Source organism: Drosophila melanogaster, chromosome X (genome assembly GCF_000001215.4).
Source record: "Drosophila melanogaster chromosome X".
NCBI classification, from domain to species: Eukaryota; Metazoa; Arthropoda; class Insecta; order Diptera; family Drosophilidae; genus Drosophila; species Drosophila melanogaster.
The window spans coordinates 16,492,345-16,513,526 of record NC_004354.4 but is presented as its reverse complement, the minus strand read 5'-3'; the positions used below and the strand labels follow the sequence as shown (position 1 = coordinate 16,513,526).

General features: G+C 38.9%; 1 protein-coding gene across 60 annotated transcripts in view, besides 1 other annotated feature; it reads left to right on the top strand.

Annotated features, from left to right (window-relative positions):
- Positions 1-21,182, top strand: part of para (paralytic) — a 78,070-nt gene that overhangs the window by 19,570 nt on the left and 37,318 nt on the right. For 30 of the 60 annotated variants that reach the window (NM_001298403.1, NM_001201703.3, NM_001298404.1 and 27 more), the window contains 10 exons: positions 3,823-3,951; positions 7,088-7,179; positions 7,280-7,556; positions 7,711-8,020; positions 9,229-9,537; positions 12,958-13,020; positions 14,631-14,811; positions 14,871-15,082; positions 15,158-15,257; positions 21,012-21,080. In NM_001298403.1, the coding sequence (NP_001285332.1) occupies positions 3,823-3,951; positions 7,088-7,179; positions 7,280-7,556; positions 7,711-8,020; positions 9,229-9,537; positions 12,958-13,020; positions 14,631-14,811; positions 14,871-15,082; positions 15,158-15,257; positions 21,012-21,080 (1,742 nt within the window). The remainder of the gene's footprint in view (positions 1-3,822; positions 3,952-7,087; positions 7,180-7,279; positions 7,557-7,710; positions 8,021-9,228; positions 9,538-12,957; positions 13,021-14,630; positions 14,812-14,870; positions 15,083-15,157; positions 15,258-21,011; positions 21,081-21,182) is intronic. The other 30 variants (NM_001201701.1, NM_001201696.1, NM_001201704.1 and 27 more) reach the window with 6 other exon arrangements.
- Positions 15,307-20,826: a mobile genetic element.

The following is a 21,182-nucleotide window of genomic DNA, read 5'->3' as shown; positions in this document are numbered from 1 at the left end:
TACGAATCTGTTATAACTAATATTATTATACGCTGTACTAGTCATATAAGTATATAAACATCTATATACCTATGTGCTATATAATCGACTTACCAAACTATATTTAAACGATATATTATACAAAACTATATATATGTAACTTTTTCGATATTTATGCAGATGTGTATTTAGGTCAAACTTGAATTTCTTTCCACTATGATTTCAACAAAAGACAAACGAAAAGAAATCGAAAAACAGCAACAAACCAAAGTGCAATCGATATGCAAACCTATGTACTATAACTATATGTAACTGTCTAATCAATCTTTATGACCCTTTATGACGCAGGCGAAGGTAACGATGTCGAGTAAAGTAAAGTTCCTAGGTAGCTAAAGCCATTTCCAGTAAGAGAACCTTGATATCACGATGCATTTAAGTAGTGGTACAAACACTCGGCGATGGCTAGTCCATTGGGAACCGAGATCTGTTGAGTGCATCCGCTCTTGTATGATATGACACCGCTATCGCATCAAACTGCATACATACCAAACTTCAGTCTACTAACTATTTATATATAATATATATACATATATATATATATCGATGTATATGCTCATATCCGTACTCGTTTCTGTCGTGAGTAACTTTGCAATATTCGATCGTTCGATAACTACTCGATAACTCGATCATAGAGCCACCACTTGCGTCCCAATAATAATCTCCAACTCAGATTCATTCAAATTACTCATTCCAACTGTAAATTTGCCTCGCTAGTCCATCCAGTCGCGTTTGGGCATACAAATCGAAAATCGAAATCCCTCCGAGAACCGACTATACCGATCCCGAGCATCGGGTACTCGTAGTGGTCCAGCTGGGACCGAACCAGTCGAGCTGGTTGGTTTTGGTTTGTTCACGTTTCGAATTGAATTCAATCGATATATCATTTGTAAATGAAGTAACTTTGTTCCGTAGTTGATTCCTAGCTACTTAGTTAATTAATATTAGCCTTATACACACGCTTAGATCATACAACTTGAATTTATATATACATATATATATATATATATATATTCATAGATAGAACTTATGTAAATTGCTCAATTATGTATTAAGTAAACCATATTGTAAACTAAACACCCCAAAAGATCCCAAACTAGCAAAAGAACTTAGTTCGTTTTGATCATCGTATCTATGTAAATCATTGTAATCTTAGAACTATATAAAGTTAGTTAAGATCCCCCGTATAATCGAAATTAGATTTAGATAATATATACCATTTTGTATAAGGGATTCGTATCGTACTTTTTGCAGTTCACTCTGGGGTTAAAAGTAAAGTAGAATTTTGTGTGGTAATTAGCTGATTTAGAAAACTCATATCCTTAGAACAGTTGATATATATAAATAGATAGAACTCCCATATTTTGGCAGGACATTTGTCTCTCTCTCTCTCTATATATTCACTTAGTCGACTCCCAATCGATTTAACATTTAGCTAGAATCGATTCGATTAGTGCTCATCTAAAAGCCGTTTATCATAGAGCAACAATTCAAAAACATTGCGTATACGTAGCCGTAACTTGTACATAGGTAAACTATATAGTAAACTCTAGCGAAAAAACTTAAGAAAAGCCAAGCGAGCAAAAATGCTTTGAAGAGAGCGCACAGCGCCAATAAAGCAAAATGTAAAGTGAAAAGAGTTACGTCATTTTTCTAGCTGATATCAAAGTTATTGTCGCAGATTTGGTATCAGAATCGAGCACCCTAAGATAGAGAGAGACTAAAGACAGGCCAGGGATAACTTTAGGCATAGAAATAAAGAGGAGCAGATGGCTGCCAGCTAGCCAGATGGAAGTGCAAGCGGAAACGCCACTTGAACTTGGCCAACGGTTGCACGCACTGGAGGATTCAGGAAATAGGGGATGAGATAGGATGGCATGGTAGGTATGATATTGTATGGAATGGGATGGGATGGGATGGGATGGGCGCCTAAACAGCAGGTGCTGCATAACCTGGGACACACACACACACACACCGGGAAAAGGGAAAGTATGAATGTGCGGAATAACCAGAGATAGAAAAGGAAAGGACCAAAGGACCCTCCTCAAAGTGGGTCGAGAGAGAGGGAGCGAGATGGATAGAGCGAGTGAGAGATGCAGAGAGAAAAATGCATTCAAGAACTACTAGCAGAGTATTTAATATTCAATAATGAAATTCCTTATTTTAACTAGCATCAAATGTAAGGCAAATGAATAGTAAATGCTTGATTTGAGAAGAAGATTGTTCAATTTGAAGACTAACACATCTAGGCATTACTAGCAGTACACCCATTTTATGTTTCAAGGGAATACTTAATATATAATCATTTTGAAACGGACTTTAAATACTAGCCAACTGATTTTGGGAATGCGATTCGTTCCACTCATTGAATACCAATTGCTTCATTGTTTTCTACGGTGCAGGGGTCACACTTGTGCAGGCCCCTAAGAAAGACATAATACCTGCAATTAAAACACAGCTCAAGTGTCCTTCACGGGCATTGGGGCCTAGGTCAGACGCATTCTCAGCCCCCCCCCCCCCCAAAACCGGCCCAGCAGCCCTCCTGCAGCGACTTTAAACTAGTTGCGGCGCCCAAAGGACAACGAGCACTGTCTAAAATGCTGGTTGAAATCTGTCAAATGGCTAACCAGGCAGTGGGGTGCCTAACAGCAGCGGGGAGCAGTAGTGAGGGGGGGGGGCGGTGTGTGTGGAGGGCGTCGGTGGGTCGGCCAGTTGGCCTGAAGGTCGGCCTATTGATCTGACACCCACACACGAACAGCATCCCACCCACAAGCACACGCACACAGAGACAAAGGCAGCGTCAAGCGGTTGGTGGTTAAGTATTAACCATTATTGACATTGACAATTGTCTATCTGCATCTGCAATTCAGTAATTAGGACGCTCGAGCACTTGCCAAGTATCCTTTTGATGTGGAATGCAAAGCATTTCTTTCAGTACCTGTGCACCCAAGAAATGTTGCTGTGATTATGGAATATAATGGGTTAATTTCAATCGTTAAGTATACTTCCAGGAACTCAATTAGGTAGTTTTCGCTTTGGTTTGAGTAGCTAGCACATTCAATTTAAGTGAGTTTACTAAATTCTTCAAGTAAGGCAGGAATTGTTTTAAGCCATTTCTAAGTGAATTTACTAAGTTAACAAAGTTTTGTGAAAATGCATGAATATATCTTTAGATATCGTTATATTCTCTTGATGTGTGTGAGAGTGCCAGTTGAGTTGACGTGACTGTTGTGGTACAGTACATAAATCTGGGACAAATGGAAAGGCAATTTATGAATCTCAAATTCAGTTACTATCTGGTTAAGGTTGTGGCATCATTCACACAACCCGATGCCAAAGGTTAGGCTAATCATTTAAGTTAGTTTTAACGAGTACGTATATCCTTGGAACACTACGACAATCCGAAATGCAAATGGTAAAACAACGTTGGATGGAATTGTGGAGCGTACCGAAATTGGGAGCCATAAGAAGTGTAGCCTAAATTTAAGCGCAATTCTTTCACCACTCAATGCAACTAACTCTTAATCAATATTTGATTTTCGATTTCTGTGTAACAGTTAAACATCTATTTTCTTGGTCAACCTTTAACAATTGGTTTTAGTTTTTGTGTGTCTGTTCTTCACGTATTTTTTTTCATTAATTGTGTTGATGACCCATCATCTAAGGCAGTCTAACCAAAAAAAAAAAAAATAAAAATAAAAAATCAACATTTCAAGCTACATTTGAAGTGCATAAAAGCCAAGAAGACAACAACAAATTGCATTTCGAAATTCAATTCGTTTTTAGGGTGATATTCACCGGAATCTACACATTTGAATCAGCTGTTAAAGTGATGGCACGAGGTTTCATTTTATGCCCGTTTACGTATCTTAGAGATGCATGGAATTGGCTGGACTTCGTAGTAATAGCTTTAGCGTGAGTTATATAAACCTATATATAATACTACAATATATATTACTTAATTCAATTGAATAATAAATTATCATCCATTCGTATATCACGCTTACAAATACCCATTGCATATTGCCTGGGCACCAAAAAAAATATATACTTTATACTAATATAAACTAATCCACTAATCCATAAATAAATGGATTATTTCAATCAGATTAATTTACTAAAATGTAAGGCATTTTGAAACCATAAAGATATTATTTTTGGTGCTTAGCAGTATCTTTCGCACCAATGTATCATCTACTCGTATAAGGACCAGCTCTTGTTTTTTGCGTTGCCTTTGACTTACGATTTGCTTTCGTATTGGTATCGTAACTGAATCATCCATCGTAAATGCCGTAGTCACACGAATCTGAATAGCTGGCCTATCCACCCACTCAATCCGAATTTTCTTACCATTTTCCCACGACATGTTATCTGTTTTATGAATTTTTATTTCATTTTCCGTTCCGAGTTTACAGTCAGTTGACTTCCGATTACAAATTAGCGCTATTTGCATATAATATTTATTATTATTATCAATTTATGCAAAGCATTCACACACCCACACGTTCACACTTCATTAACATAATCGTGTCCTTACTACCAATACACATACACTTGGACAAGTATGCGTGGGAGTCGCACAATTAGCAGCATCGAGTTGAGTCAATCAATGAAAGCGAAAAATGAAAAAAAAAAGAAAATAATACATAAAAAACAAGACTGAATGCGGCGTTAACCGATTTACAGACATATGCATACATGCACATTCTTCTGGTCCATTAAATGCAATCAAAGAGACAGCTGTGTGTCCTATCAGCATCTGTAATGTCAGAAATGAGCTCGAAATACGCGAAAGGCGCAGTAAAAAATCGTAGAAAACTCAGGGGGCATAAAAAAAGTGCATATGTTCGTTCTGTCGGCATTTCTCATTTAAAAGAATTAATATGCAAAGTCAATTAATGTCTGGAAATACTTACATTCATCAATGAAATCGTATTGAGAGTTAAAATCTTTTTTTTTTATGCAAAATAAAATGCATTTACCTATTGTTAACACAGCAATTAGCAATTGCTGACTAAGCAATAATAAAATAAATTTATATAAATAGGGGTACATGTAGAGGGGAATTTTCAGAATTAATCAAAGCGTAGAGAGGCCAACGGAAATATTCAAAAGTAGAGCTCAAACCGAATTAAAACGAACGGAGCCGCAGGACCAAAGAGCAAATGGAATTACATTCATTAGAGTCAGCAGTTGGAAAATAATAAAAACGGCAAAAAAAACAGAAAAAAAAAAACAGGAAAGAGGGGCAGCCACAAGGAAAGCAGCTATGGCCATAGAAATTCTATAGAATTATACGTTACACGCGATGGGGGAAACAAAAAAAGTCGTGTTAACGGAGCATTTTTATTGATTTATTTTTGCCGTTTCTAATGACGCGCCCAACCATACACATACTCATACAAATACTCTCACACTCGCACTTACACTCATACAATGGCACATGACAGGATTTTCTACGATTACTTCCCAGGCACACACACACTCACACACACACTCACACACATAAAAATGCCATAAACAAATTTTTGGTCGCTCAAGTTAATTTTTGTTCCATTTCCCAGCTTTTGGTTTATATTTTTCTTCTCTTCTTTCTTTTTATCCTCTTTGTGTTTGTGATTGCCGCTTTGCCTTGTTCTTTTTGTCGTTTCGTGACAATTCCATTTCATTGCTTTCTGCTTCATTTTAAGCATTTATTGGAGCTGTCTATTTGCCATACTTTTTTCTTATTTTTTTTTGTATTTTTCTGGGTGGCCAACGAGGGGAATGATAGAGGAGAACGGGGAAAAGGAGGAGGTGACTATGTCGTGCGGCACATTTGGCTGGTGGCGCCGCCAGGACGCGCAGCCTTGGCTCGTCAATGCCAGGCACGCCATTTTAAAGCTCCCGGCTTAAAGCATTCTGCATTTTCCATTTTTCCCCCCTTTTCACGGGGGAGAGTTTCACCAGAGTTGTCGAATGCAGGCCACTTTCCGCAAAAGCCCCGGATTCAGACAGAAATAGGGTCTCAAGCCGGTTAAATCGAACCGCCTATGCAATTTGCAGCTGTCCGACCACGCTGCGTATACGTGTTATATACTTCTCAACCAATTGCATCAAAAAGTATGACCAACATGGCGTATACGCAATTTATTACGTATACTTAGGGGAATGACGTATGAATTATTTGTAATGCTCGAGAGTTAAACTCCTTAAATGTATAAAATAATCTTTTGATCCAGTCGGAAGATCTCACAACTTGTTTATTACATTTTTGCTTTTGGCCCTCTCATATTTATCCGAAAAATGGTCAATTATACGACAGCACTGCACGCAATGGCAGACAAATCGATAAATATTCATGAAAAATAAATGGAACCGCTGTTGCTAGTGGCACTTTCCGTAGGTGTGCGGTGCACAAGCCACCCATGCACTCTAACCCACCAACCAACCAACCAACCAACCAACGAGAATTCCCAAAGGATGACGTACGACGGGTCACTGGGAAGCACTTTCTGGTCGCGGGGCTAAGCAGGCTCTATTAATATGTTTTTTTTTTTTTATGGCCAGCCACGGAGAAAGAAAATTGATCGGTGGATATGGGGGAGCGGGACACAATGTAGTGGGAAATGGGAAGTGGGCCAGGTGAAGCTAATTTACAAAATGTGTAATAAACTTGGGCCGGTCGCAGCTTTATTTATTTTAGTACCTATGCTTGGGCGGCATACATATGTCAAAGTTCGCATTCATTTTGGGCTTTTTATGGCATACAAGCATACCTTTCATTCATACATACATACATAGAAACACACACTCACTCGTTTGATTTACCTTAATTGCTTTGTAAAGAACAACGAACGAATAATGAACCCACAACATTTGTAATTATATCGAATGCAATCGAATCAAATCGAATCGAAGCAAATTCTATAAATAAAACGAATAAACTAATTGCATGCCTATAGCACTCTAATTACTAATACTCGATGACATTCTGTGTGTATATCCGTATCTGTATCTCAACTTGTATCTGCTGCCCCCAACCAATCAACGATCTATATACGAAACGCAGTTATGTGACCATGGGTATAGATTTAGGTAATCTAGCAGCCCTGCGAACGTTTAGGGTGCTGCGAGCGCTTAAAACCGTAGCCATTGTGCCAGGTATGAAATCTGCATATGAAAGGCATATTAACTAGATTATTAAAATTCGTATACATTAATCAAATAAACACGATCACCCAATAAAATATCCCACAAACAGGCTTGAAGACCATCGTCGGCGCCGTCATCGAATCGGTGAAGAATCTGCGCGATGTGATTATCCTGACCATGTTCTCCCTGTCGGTGTTCGCGTTGATGGGCCTACAGATCTATATGGGCGTGCTCACGCAGAAGTGCATCAAGAAGTTCCCGCTGGACGGTTCCTGGGGCAATCTGACCGACGAGAACTGGGACTATCACAATCGCAATAGCTCCAATTGGTATTCCGAGGACGAGGGCATCTCATTTCCGTTATGCGGCAATATATCCGGTGCGGGGTAAGTGCATTATCGATTGCATACGATATGGATATATCCATATCCTATGCTACGATATGGATATATCCATATCCTATGCTGCATAGCTGCGTTTAACAAATATAAACTCTTTTGTGATCTATCTATCTTTCCATGCGATCCCATTCGATACTAGGCAATGCGACGACGATTACGTGTGCCTGCAGGGGTTTGGTCCGAATCCGAATTATGGCTACACCAGCTTCGATTCGTTCGGATGGGCTTTCCTGTCCGCCTTCCGGCTGATGACACAGGACTTCTGGGAGGATCTGTACCAGCTGGTGTTGCGCGCCGCCGGACCATGGCACATGCTGTTCTTTATAGTCATCATCTTCCTAGGTTCATTCTATCTTGTGAATTTGATTTTGGCCATTGTTGCCATGTCGTATGACGAATTGCAAAAGAAGGCCGAAGAAGAAGAGGCTGCCGAAGAGGAGGCGATACGTGTAAGTAGACACCCAGACCAACTGCCCCAGACAACTGCAACAGCAACAGCAACTGCAGCTGCAACTGCCACTGCAACTGCAGCAGCAAGTGCTACGCAGTGGGACAAGAAGAGACATAAGTACAGTACAGAACCACTAACTACTACTACTATACCGTACCAAATACCAAACACAACTATCACAGTTGTGGTAGATAATTTCAATTTCGATTGTTGCCGGAACTCGATTGAATATTGAGAATATCTACCCGTACCAATGACTCGAATACAGCAGCAACCACAACAGACTTGCTTTTTTCTTTTGTATGTACCATGTGAATATGAATATGAATATGAATATGAATATGAATATGAATATCAATATCAGTATCAATATGATTATGAGTATGAATATGAATTTGAGTCGACTACTCGTATGTATATCGTGTATCGTATATCGTATGCCCTAATATCGTATGCTTTAGCTAACTGTCTATGAAACTTAATCAACTAATCAACTAAAACTATCGCAACATCTTATCAAAACTACTCTGTCTATCCTGTACTTTTCAATCATTGTGTATAAAGTGTCGAGCTCGGTTCCGTCTGATACTGTCATCCAGTAACTGTTATATAGGACCTGGTCCTAATCACGAACCATTTAGCTTTCAAAGTTCCTGGAACTTGCCCTTTTCTATCTCTCCATGTGTATACTTATATAATTTATCTTGTATGTAAACTCGTTGGAGATATACTCGTACTTACTTATGATTTTAGTGCACCATTAGTTCCGATCCTGTCACTAGTCACAAACGATTAACGGAAATAACAAAAGAAGAAATCAAATTACTCACAACCTATACTTACTATCTCTCTCTCTCTCTCTATATATATATATCTATATATATAAATATCTATATAAATATGTATCGAAAAAGTTCCACCCCTATATCCAAAATCCTGATCCTGATCCGAAACTAAAAACGAAACCGACCCAGCACAGCACCTTACTGTATGATTTTATTTGATCTGTGTACTTATGTATCAACCATAACCGATCAAAGTAGTGTTGTAGTTTTGCTTTTCGTAATGTACCAAACTCCAAACCCCTTATTGAGAAAGTCCCATTCCTACCCCTCAAATAGCCCCAAATCCAATCCTCCGGATGTGTGAGATTGCGGAGTGATGGGATTGTACATAATCGCTAATTACCATACACAATTGTTGTAGGAAGCGGAAGAAGCTGCCGCCGCCAAAGCGGCCAAGCTGGAGGAGCGGGCCAATGCGCAGGCTCAGGCAGCAGCGGATGCGGCTGCCGCCGAAGAGGCTGCACTGCATCCGGAAATGGCCAAGAGTCCGACGTATTCTTGCATCAGCTATGAGCTATTTGTTGGCGGCGAGAAGGGCAACGATGACAACAACAAAGAGAAGATGTCCATTCGGAGCGTCGAGGTGGAGTCGGAGTCGGTGAGCGTTATACAAAGACAACCAGCACCTACCACAGCACACCAAGCTACCAAAGTTCGTAAAGTGAGCACGGTAAGTATTCCGAGCGCAGGCGCAGCATTTTTCTTTACCTTCCTTTCCATTCCAGTCTTTTGTGTTCCGTTCCATTCCGTACCGTTCCGTTTCGTTCCCTTCTTTTCAGTTTGATTCCATTTGACGAGTTTCCGTTTCCGTGTTCGTTTCGTTTATCGTTCACCATACAAATACTCTTCGTTTCGATACTGCTTTCCGTTTCTTTCGTTTCCGTTTCGCTTTTTGCGTTTTGGGCTCTACTGTACCCAATGTCGTTAGACCTAGATGTGTTAACTGTACTTGAATTGTATTTGATTGGCCCGACGGGCCATCGATTATTATATACATACATATATGCATATGTGTTGGCTTGAGTTGCTTTTGGCCTCGGTTAGGTTGATTTTCCGTTGCGTTTTCGTTATTCTAATCGACTCCACTGCAAGGGTCTTGTCTTCCGATCGCTGCCTATCGATCACCGATCACTTGGCTCCACTTTCAGCTTGCGTTGCAGCTTTGAGTCCCTCCAAGAGCTATCGATTAGTCGCGTCGCCGCTACCGATAAAGTTAGAGCTACAGTAAAAGCTACAGTTATAGTAACCGTTACCGCTATCGTTACATTGCCATTGCATTGTTATCGAACCTGAGTTCCAGTTATCGCCTATCATTTTGTATCGTTTCTCGTCGATTTTCTTTGGATTAGTTTGATAATTTTGTTAGATCTCTCCCTTTTTTAATTGGATCGTACATTTCGTGCCTTATATGCTGTATAAATTTACCCGTATGATCATGCAACTAGATATTGAATCCTTTCATACCTGTATATGGATATAGTGTTAGTGCGTGTCGATATGTATGTATGTTCTTTAATCTTTTTACCTATCTATCTCTATCTATCTATAACTCTATCATTAATTATTCTTCTTCTGTTTTAATTTTCCACTATCATTTCCGTTCGTTATGTGCATGCGAGTGCCTGTGTGCGCGTGAGTGTCGGCGGGATATACATAGATTCCCAGACAGTTTTCAAGTTCTATTGTAGGAGCTTTTGACAATGATTTTCCATTTGCCTAGCTTCAAATTTGTATTTGTTTTGAGTTTTGTCCTTACTTTCGACTGATTTCTTAATTATCCTTAACATTTCGATTCGTTTTGATTTTGGGTCATTGCTCGGAATGCTTTAGGTAACATCAAAAACTCCTTATCAAAGTATATACATATGTTATGGATGCTTTGACAATTGGCTTCGTACCGCATTCTGCAACGCTAACGGAACCAATAAAAATCATAGGCTTCAGATTCGTCAGCTTGGCTTGACTATTGGACCTGCGCTTAAAGGCTTTGAACCCATATAAAAACCACTGCGCTTTTTCGGTTTTTGATTTGACTTCATTTTCGACTATTGTTTTGGATTCGATTTCGGTTGTATACATACTGTTCTCGATCCCTGGCCATTGCCACCGATCAATGGTTTCTTTGAGTTGATGTTGAGTTCCTGTTCCGATATTTCGTTTAATGTTCCGTTTTGATATTTGTTGATATATTGTACGATAGAGTTTCGGATTTGATAATTTCTGTGGCTGCATAACCATTGCATGCATTGAACGAACGTTACATTTCCCGTTATAGCATCTATAAATGTATAACAATTATAACAGTTGACACACGCCACAATCGACTTCCGAAAATTAGAATCCATTGATTGGAGAAAGTTGCCACTTGTGCTCGTAGCACCAGATTGAATAGAATTAAATTGAATCAAAACGAATCGAGTCCAATCGACCAGTATACCTATCGGGCGAGCGATAACCAATTGCGATAACCATAGATTTTTCTCTTCATCGCTATGCTAGTTATGTACCTCTCACGAAACACGGATTTTTTGGTAAATGGCAAGCGATTGCTTTTCAGCACAGCTACACTTACACAGAACACGCGCGCAATTGGAGGATCTCTGCGATAACCGATAGCCAATAACCGATAGTAAGCGGTTCCCTTTATCGAGCAGCTAACGCTCGATTGCTGAATATTAATGTTTTCGGCTTTTCCGTTTAAGTTATGAGCCCGCTAACACAGCAATGAACCGCCTTGAATAACTAAGATAATGAAAACACTATTTCACACGATATATACCTAACCGATATACTGATTGATAACTCGCTATCGCTATCTCGCTCTCGCTCGCTCGCTCGCTAGCTCGTTCTAACCAACCATCAATTTTGCTCAGGGCAGCCTCAGATAGTTTTCGATGAGAGCAGAAACTATTTGGGATTGACCGTTGATATCGTATATCGATAAGTCCCCAGTTGCCTCAGGTAGGTTGCTCTCTCTCTCTCGCTCCTATTCTATTTCTCTCTCTCTCTCTCTCCCACACACACACACTCTTTCTCTCTCCAACTTTCTCTCTGTCTGGCTCTGTTAAAACAACCAAAGCGAACTTACACAGACAAGAAACAAAACACGCGTACACACCCAAAAACTGAAATCAGTGTCTGATTAGGACTAAAGGCAAAGCCTGGTTCGATGAAATCCGTCCAGACATACCGTGTAGATGATATATTTCCCATATTTTCGATCCGTTGGCCGCCCCTTTTGCCATGCCCCGCTGAGTATGCAACGAAAAAAAAGAGATCGAAAGCCGCAGTAGAGTTGTGAATTGAAACTAGAAATGCATCCGTACGAAGTTTGGAAGAGATTTGCCTAGAGTTGATTGTAGAACTTACCGATTAATACCTGATTCTGATTTTCGATTATTTTCGTTTTCATTATTGAGCCGGCTTTTCCGCCAATGGGACCGATTTTCCCGATCGACGTTTGTTCAAATCTTTTCGTTTTCCGTATTGTTCCATTGAAGTTTTCTCTTTTGTTGGTTGATATGATTCTTGATCTAAGAACTGTATTAGTATTTTAACCCTGTTTGGAACATTTTAGTTATTTAGTTCTCCAACCCCGACCCTTAAATATTTAGCTAAACGAATCAACTTTTTAATCAAACGCTACGCTGAAGTAGAACCGAAATCACAACACAAATTTAAAACTCAAATCAACCGTTCACCAAACTACAAAATGTAAAATAGTTGCTATCTTATCATGTTAAAAGGAACACATACATACATAATATTAACACAATATGTACACATACAGAAAAACACTCACACATATAACACACGCGTATTCTCACAACTAAACGCTCCAAGTAATAACTTTTCCTTTAAATCGTAGACAACCAAACCAAATAATTTATGCCAAACCCCAAAAAAACAAAAAAAAAAAAAAAACGTTTTTGTACAAAATATAAATATACATTTATCCATAGATAATAAAATCGCAATCGAGGAATATATATATTTTATTTGATTCATTTTTCTTTTTCTTCTTCTATTTATACTTTGTTTGTACAACAAATGAAAAATGAAAACGAACCGAAAATAAAACAAAACTTAGACATCCTTATCCTTACCTGGTTCACCGTTTAACATACGCAGGGGATCACGTAGTTCTCACAAGGTAAGCGCCCAACACACACACACCCACACACACACTCGAACGCTACACACCCACTGACACCGCACACAGATACACCGTCCACTAACACAGACACGGAATTGCGTTACACAGATACACACATCATCGGCCATGCGGATCTTTGATCCGAAACCGCGGAATTGGCCATAGATCATCAGAGATCACAGTTCACAAATCACGAATCACAACAGCCACACTCGTCGATCATCTATGACTGAAAGTCACCGTCTTAGTTTTAGCCAAGTAATCGTATCTTGTAGGCAGTTGCTACTGTACAGCGTTTAGAACATAACTAACATACATATATAGTTTTCGGATCGGTTTCCATTCAATACTGAAACGATGTCCTTGGATCATCAAACCCAACAACTTAACATTTAAGCGACTAGTTAGCGTAGCATCTGTAATACCAGATCATCTTTGGATACGAGAGTCATATGTGGCACTAACCATATCGATAAGCTTTCGCATTTGCATTTACCATAACATAATAGCCATAATCACATAGTCATACTCACCTAATCGTCTATTACTGTCTACATGTTTTTATGGTTTTCTACTCTTCGATAATTGTGTTTCCTTTTGTTTGGCCTTGTTTTGTGTATCGCTGTATCTTCATATCCCTCAATATATATATACTGTTATATATGTATACTATCGTGCATATCCATCTATAACGTATAGTCGTCTAACTAACTGTACTGCTCTTAACTGTACTCGGTTGTAAGTGTGTCTGTCTCTGTGTACCTGTCCTCTGTACCTCCTCTGTACAACTGTACAACTGTACCATTGTACACTGTACACTGTACACCTGATTAGCTTGATCTCAGCAGTGGGCTTCGAAGGGAACAGTTCTCGTCCGGATGTCGCTCATCTCTCGGTCACTGTTACGCGGTCACTGCCACAATCGCAACCACTGTCACCGCTCACTGTCACTGTCACTGTCACTGTCACGATCACGATCACTGTCATGTCTCGATGTGCATTCTTATGATCGTTTTGCCCTTTGATTTGTTATCTTACCAGTCTTATTTGTTTTAATTTTTTATTGTTATCTGTAAGTACTACGTCTATCTATACGCAAAATCACAAAAAATAACAAAGCAACCAATGAAACCAGTAATCCTCTGAAGTCTGACTGTGGTCCGTTCTCAGTCTACTTTCCTTACAAAATTAAATACTAATATTAATATACGAAATCAGCTCAGATCATGCAATCTGAACTGATTTAGTGGTCAGATCATTTGATTTGTTCTTCCGCTCTTGATTTATTATTGTTGTCTATAATTGCTCATTTCAATCACATCGATAACGAGTCTAATATGACGAAGAATACCCAGCGTCATAACTCTCACCACTCTCGGCAAATACCACCTAATACCTACTCCTACTACTGCTCTCTGCTGTATAACTACTTTGTAATAACTCTAATTACGACTGTATATCAATATATATATAATATACAATGCTGTGTGGCTTCACTGAATGCGCGAGTGGGTGCGTGTGTGTGCGAGTGTGCAAGTGGATGCCGGAGGGCCAAAGCAGATGAACTAACCAAATTCAATTCCATATCCATATGTAACCATGTCCAGTACACGATACGGAACGGACGTGGCCGCTTTGGTATACCCGGTAGCGATCGTAAGCCATTGGTATTGTCAACATATCAGGATGCCCAGCAGCACTTGCCCTATGCCGACGACTCGAATGCCGTCACCCCGATGTCCGAAGAGAATGGGGCCATCATAGTGCCCGTGTACTATGGCAATCTAGGTGAGTTGATGTGCTGTTATGCCGCTTAAACGCTTGACTGTAACATGATTTCCTTCCAGGCTCCCGACACTCATCGTATACCTCGCATCAGTCCCGAATATCGTATACCTCACATGGCGATCTACTCGGCGGCATGGCCGTCATGGGCGTCAGCACAATGACCAAGGAGAGCAAATTGCGCAACCGGAACACACGCAATCAATCAGTGGGCGCCACCAATGGCGGCACCACCTGTCTGGACACCAATCACAAGCTCGATCATCGCGACTACGTAAGCATCTTTACTCCTGCGTACAGGCAATCAGTTGTTATCGATTTCAACAACCGATTATTTCGATAATTACAGGAAATTGGCCTGGAGTGCACGGACGAAGCTGGCAAGATTAAACATCATGACAATCCTTTTATCGAGCCCGTCCAGACACAAACGGTGGTTGATATGAAAGGTAGGATATAATCGATATACACCCCTAATCAATATATGGTAGAAGTACTTGTAGTAGGCTGCTCCTTCTACCCTCTTCCTTTACTCTTAGTCATACATACCTAATTATACATAGCCAATCTAGTCATAAGCTTATACACTCATACACCCATCCTTAACATACAAATATTATCGAGAAACTTATCGACTAATCGACTCGCCACTCTGCAGAGAGCGCGGCAGTCAGTCGCTGTTGAACCAAGCTAAAGGACAGATCAAAAATAAAAGAGACACGTGAAATTGTATTAGAATATTAACTTCTGTAAACGGCGGCTAAAATCTCAGAAGTGGGATTAATAATCCAAAATGGACGATAAAATCATCCTGAACGACTTTTCGCTGACAACCCTAAAAGATTGGCTACGTATTCTGGGCCAAAATACGGAGGGCACAAAAACCGAATTAATCGCGAGGCTGCAAGACATCCCAACGGCAGTTCGGGGCGATTGTCCACCGGAGCACCCCCAGAAAAACGCTCCACCAGGAAACGACATTTTTTCTTCACTGGATTTTCAGAATTGTGAAATTAACACCGATCACGTAAGTGTGAATGCGATGAACAGAAAAGAATCAACCGAAACTGGCAGTGAGAGGGAGACAAACATGTTCGAGCTACAGCAACTACGCGCAGAGCTAGCAGAAGCGAAGGCAATGCTTAACGGAACACGATCGAGCTTGCAGTTCCAAGAACAACAACAACCAGAGCAAAGCAAGGCTACAGTTAGTTCCGTTATCCAGACGGCGCAGTTTACGCAGGCTGGCGCCACAAAAGAGAACACAACATTTCACTCGCCGCAGCGATCCAACGAGAGAGCGGAGAGCCAGCGTTTTCCAGTTGATGCTCTCGCTCTCGCCAAAGAGACGATAACCGATTACGATGGGAAAACTTGCGCGCGTGCCTGGATAACAGTGGTCAAAAATATCGCACGCACTTTCAACATCGATGACAACCATTTACGCATCTTACTCATCACTAAACTTAAAGGAAACGCGCAAGTCTGGTTACATGCGCACCCTGCTCGATTGATCGAACCAATTGACAATTTGCTTGATCAATTGTCATTGACTTTTGGCGAGCAATCATCCAAGGCTGAGATCCGGCGAAAATTCGAGAGTCGCAAGTGGAAAACCGAGGAGAATTTCTGCAGTTATTACGACGAGAAGATGGCTCTCTCAAACGGGATAAACATCGACGACGACGAACTACTGGACCAGATGATAGAGGGCATACCGCTACAAAATTTCCGTACCCAAGCACGGATTCAATGCTTCTCTACTCCATCGGAGATGCTACGCGCATTTTCGAACATCCGTTTGCCAGCTCGGAGGGAGCCACCTGTACAGCCAACCGACTACAAAGATGCCATACGATGCGCAAACTGTAATTCAAGAGGACACAAAGCTGACATCTGCAAGAAGCCCAAACGTGAACCAGGTTCGTGCTACGCCTGTGGACAACTTGGACACCTGGTGGCACAATGTCCCACAAGGAAGAGCGTTTCATCTAATAATTATGTAAGATGGTTTAAAATTAATTTTTTTGAAAATGCTTATAAGCCCATAATTTCAGAATGCCTCATAGACTCTGGCAGTCCTATATCTATCATTAAAAAGTCACTTATTAACGAGACAATGAAGTTAGCCCTAGTTAATACTTGCTATTTTGGTTTAAACAACTGTATTCTCAAAACACATGGACAAACCACATGTTATGTATTGAAAGGATCAATAAAAATATATTTTCGTTTAATCATTGTTTGCGACCAGTCTATGAGGTATAATGTTATTCTCGGCAGAGATTTTTTAACTGCATGCAATTTAAATTTAGACCCGTACACCTTGGGAATGATTGCGTTGAGAAAACCCATGGAAATAAACAAAATATCAATGTTTACTGAAAATGATAGTCCTGAGAAATCTTTAGAAAATGAAATTGTTAGTCCAAAATCGTTAGAGAATGAAATTGTTAGTTCACAATCGTTAGAAAATGAAATTGTTAGCCCCAAATCGTTAGAGAATGAAATTGTTAGTCCAAAATCGTTTAAAAATGCAACTATTAGTCCGAAATCGTTAGAAAATAAAATCGTTAATCAACAGCATAAAGAAACTGGTCCAATATCGTTAAGAGATGAAATAGTTAATCAACAAAAGAATGTCAGTAAATCAAAATTATCAGAAGATGAAATTGTTAACACTTCAAAAGAAATCGTTAGTTTTAAATTGCCAAAAGATAAAAACGTTTACGAACAATTAAATCACAACTTTGATAAGGAAGTACTAAGAATATGTCATGTAACTGAAAGTGAGTTAGAATACAAAATAGGAGAAAATGTTAGCAATAGGTTACAACTAGAATTCGATAGGTTGTTTAGAAATTTTTATATAAATGCAAAAAGGCCAAATGAACCGACAGTTAGAAGTGAAATACAATTGTGTTTGAAAAACCCGAAACCGTTTAGCTGTTCTCCTAGGAGGCTTTCATACACAGAAAAAGACAGGTTACAAAAACTATTAGACGAATATTTGGAAAACGGATTTATACGACCAAGCGACTCGGAATATGCATCGCCTATTGTTTTAGTGAAAAAGAAAACTGGAGACTTACGTATGTGCGTCGACTTTAGAAAACTTAATAAAATGACAATGAAAGACAACTATCCTCTACCTCTTATAGATGACTTGTTAGATAGAATGAATGAGAAAACTGTTTTCACCAAACTCGATCTTAAAAACGGTTTTTTCCACGTGCATGTTAAAAAAGAATCAATAAAATACACCTCTTTCGTTACACCATTAGGCCAATACGAGTGGCTGCGAATGCCATTTGGCCTCAAAAACGCCCCGTCTGTGTTCCAAAGATTTGTTAACAAAATTTTTGCTGATATGATTAGAGAAAACAAAGTAGTAGTATATATGGACGACATTCTATTGGCAACCGAAAATATAAACGAACACTTAGAAACGTTGAAAGAAATTTTTAAAAGATTAGTTGAAAATAAACTTGAATTAAGAATAGACAAATGTGAGTTTATGCAATCAAGTATAAAATATCTTGGGTTCATAATAAATAAAGACGGCATAATGCCCAATGACAAAGGAATCGAGGCAATAAAAAATTTCCCAATACCTAATAATGTTCATACAGTACAAAGTTTTTTGGGATTATGCTCATATTTTCGACGGTTTATAAAAGATTTTTCTAGACTAGCTAAACCATTGCATGACATTCTAAAAAAAGATAAACCGTTCAAATTTGGTAGTGAAGAAATGATTTGTTTTAATATGTTAAAAGATAAATTAATACAGTCACCGGTCTTAGCTATATACAACCATAAACACGAAACAGAATTGCATTGTGATGCAAGTTCTTCTGGATTCGGTGCTGTACTTATGCAAAAGAAGGAGGACCAGAAATGGCACCCAGTTTCATTCTTTTCAAAACGGACAACAGATATTGAATCAAAATACCACAGTTTCGAGTTAGAAACTTTAGCCATTGTTTATTCGTTACGTAGATTTAGAGTTTATCTTCATTGGAGGACATTTAAAATAGTCACCGACTGCAACTCATTAATTTTGACCCTAAGCAAAAAAGAGCTAAACCCTAGGATAGCCAGGTGGGCTTTAGAATTCCAAGGTTATGATTTTGAAATTGTGCATAGGGCAGGTAGCCGCATGCAACATGTTGACGCACTGAGTAGGTGTACAAATATTATGGTAATACAAACAAACAGTTTCGAAGATAATCTAGTTATATGTCAAGGGAAAGATACAAAATTAAAAGAAATCAGGCAATTGTTAGAAAACACAGAAAATAAATTGTATGAGATGAGAAATGGTATAGTTTACAAAAAGACAAATGAAAATAGATTGCTGTTCTACGTTCCGATAGAAATGGAAGAACAAGTGTTATACAAATATCACAACGAACTTGGACACGTAGGAAGAGACAAAATGATAGAAGCTATAATGAAAAACTATTGGTTTCCAAATTTAAAACAGAAGTGTAGCACACATATCAGCAACTGTTTAAAATGTATTTCATTCAGTCCCAAAACAGGAAAAACAGAAGGATTTCTACACAACATACCTAAGGGAAACAAACCTTTTGAAATAATCCATATTGACCATTATGGTCCAGTAGACTTGGCTAGACCGAAGAAACATATTCTAGTGATAGTAGATGCATTCACAAAGTTTGTCAGACTATACGCAACAAAAACTACGAACACAAAAGAAGTCATACAATCGTTAAATGACTACTTCAGAGCATACAGTAGGCCTAAGTGTATCATATCAGATAGAGGAGCATGTTTCACGTCTGGCGATTTTGACTCATTTTTGAAAGAATGCAATGTTAAACACATAAAAATTGCAACAGGATCGCCACAAGCCAACGGTCAAGTTGAACGTATAAACCGAAGTCTTGGTCCAATGATTAGCAAGTTAATTGAACCTGATCAAGGTCTACACTGGGACTTAGTCTTAGAAAAGGTCGAATATACCCTGAACAATACACTACACCGCAGCATTAAACAGTATCCTAGCATAATGTTATTTGGGTTACAACAAAAAGGACAAATTATGGATGAGTTAAAAGAAAAAATTGAGGAAATTGGAGAAACGATTGAAGAAAGAGATTTAGAAAGTATTAGAAATAAAGGCGAGGCAAGTCAGAAAATAGCACAAGCATACAATAAAGAATATGTTGACAAAAAACGAAAACGATCAGGAGTGTTCACAAAAGGCGACTACGTCATGGTTAAAAATTTTGACTCAACAACAGGCATAGCTAAGAAGTTAATTCCAAAGCATAAAGGACCCTATGTCATAAGCAAAGTTCTCAAAAATGATCGCTTCCTTCTGGAAGATGTTGATGGATTTCAAATTTCTCGCAATCCTTACCGGGGTGTATGGAGCATACAGAATATAAAACACTGGCAAAGAAAAATTAAGAGTCTACAAAATAGAAAGTATAATTTGAGAAACTCTGTACAAAATAGAAAGTATAATTTGAGAAACTCTGTACAAAATAGAAAGTATAATTTAAGAAACTCTGTACGAAATCGAAAGTATAATTTAAGAAGCAATTGTAAAACAAAGAAAACAAACAAGAAGAAAAGAAAACCAAAAAAATGTTTAAGACCGTTCAAAAGTATCTCCACTAAGAAGAATAAAATAAGAAACAGGACCCTTAGCTTTAAGAAACGTTAATTGTTATAAAATCCTACGATCGGGAGATCTAGTTGTCAGGACGGCCGAGTTGTAGTAGGCTGCTCCTTCTACCCTCTTCCTTTACTCTTAGTCATACATACCTAATTATACATAGCCAATCTAGTCATAAGCTTATACACTCATACACCCATCCTTAACATACAAATATTATCGAGAAACTTATCGACTAATCGACTCGCCACTCTGCAGAGAGCGCGGCAGTCAGTCGCTGTTGAACCAAGCTAAAGGACAGATCAAAAATAAAAGAGACACGTGAAATTGTATTAGAATATTAACTTCTGTAAACGGCGGCTAAATACTATGTTTCAAAGGATATGTATTTTATCTTTGATTTTCTTTAAGCTAATAGCGATATCATATTTTATATAGTTAATGCCTTTAAATCTTTTCAATGCCTTACGGTTAAAGTGGATTGATGCAATATTATCGATTATTCTGATTACACACACGATAACCCCTCATTGCGTTTTGCTCCTTTCAGATGTGATGGTCCTGAATGACATCATCGAACAGGCCGCTGGTCGGCACAGTCGGGCAAGCGATCGCGGTGGTAAGTGGATTGATACAAGCTAACTGATATCTGTAATTGTTTACTATCGATTAATCTCCATTCCGTTCATTCTGTACATTCTTGCATCCCAATCGATATCGA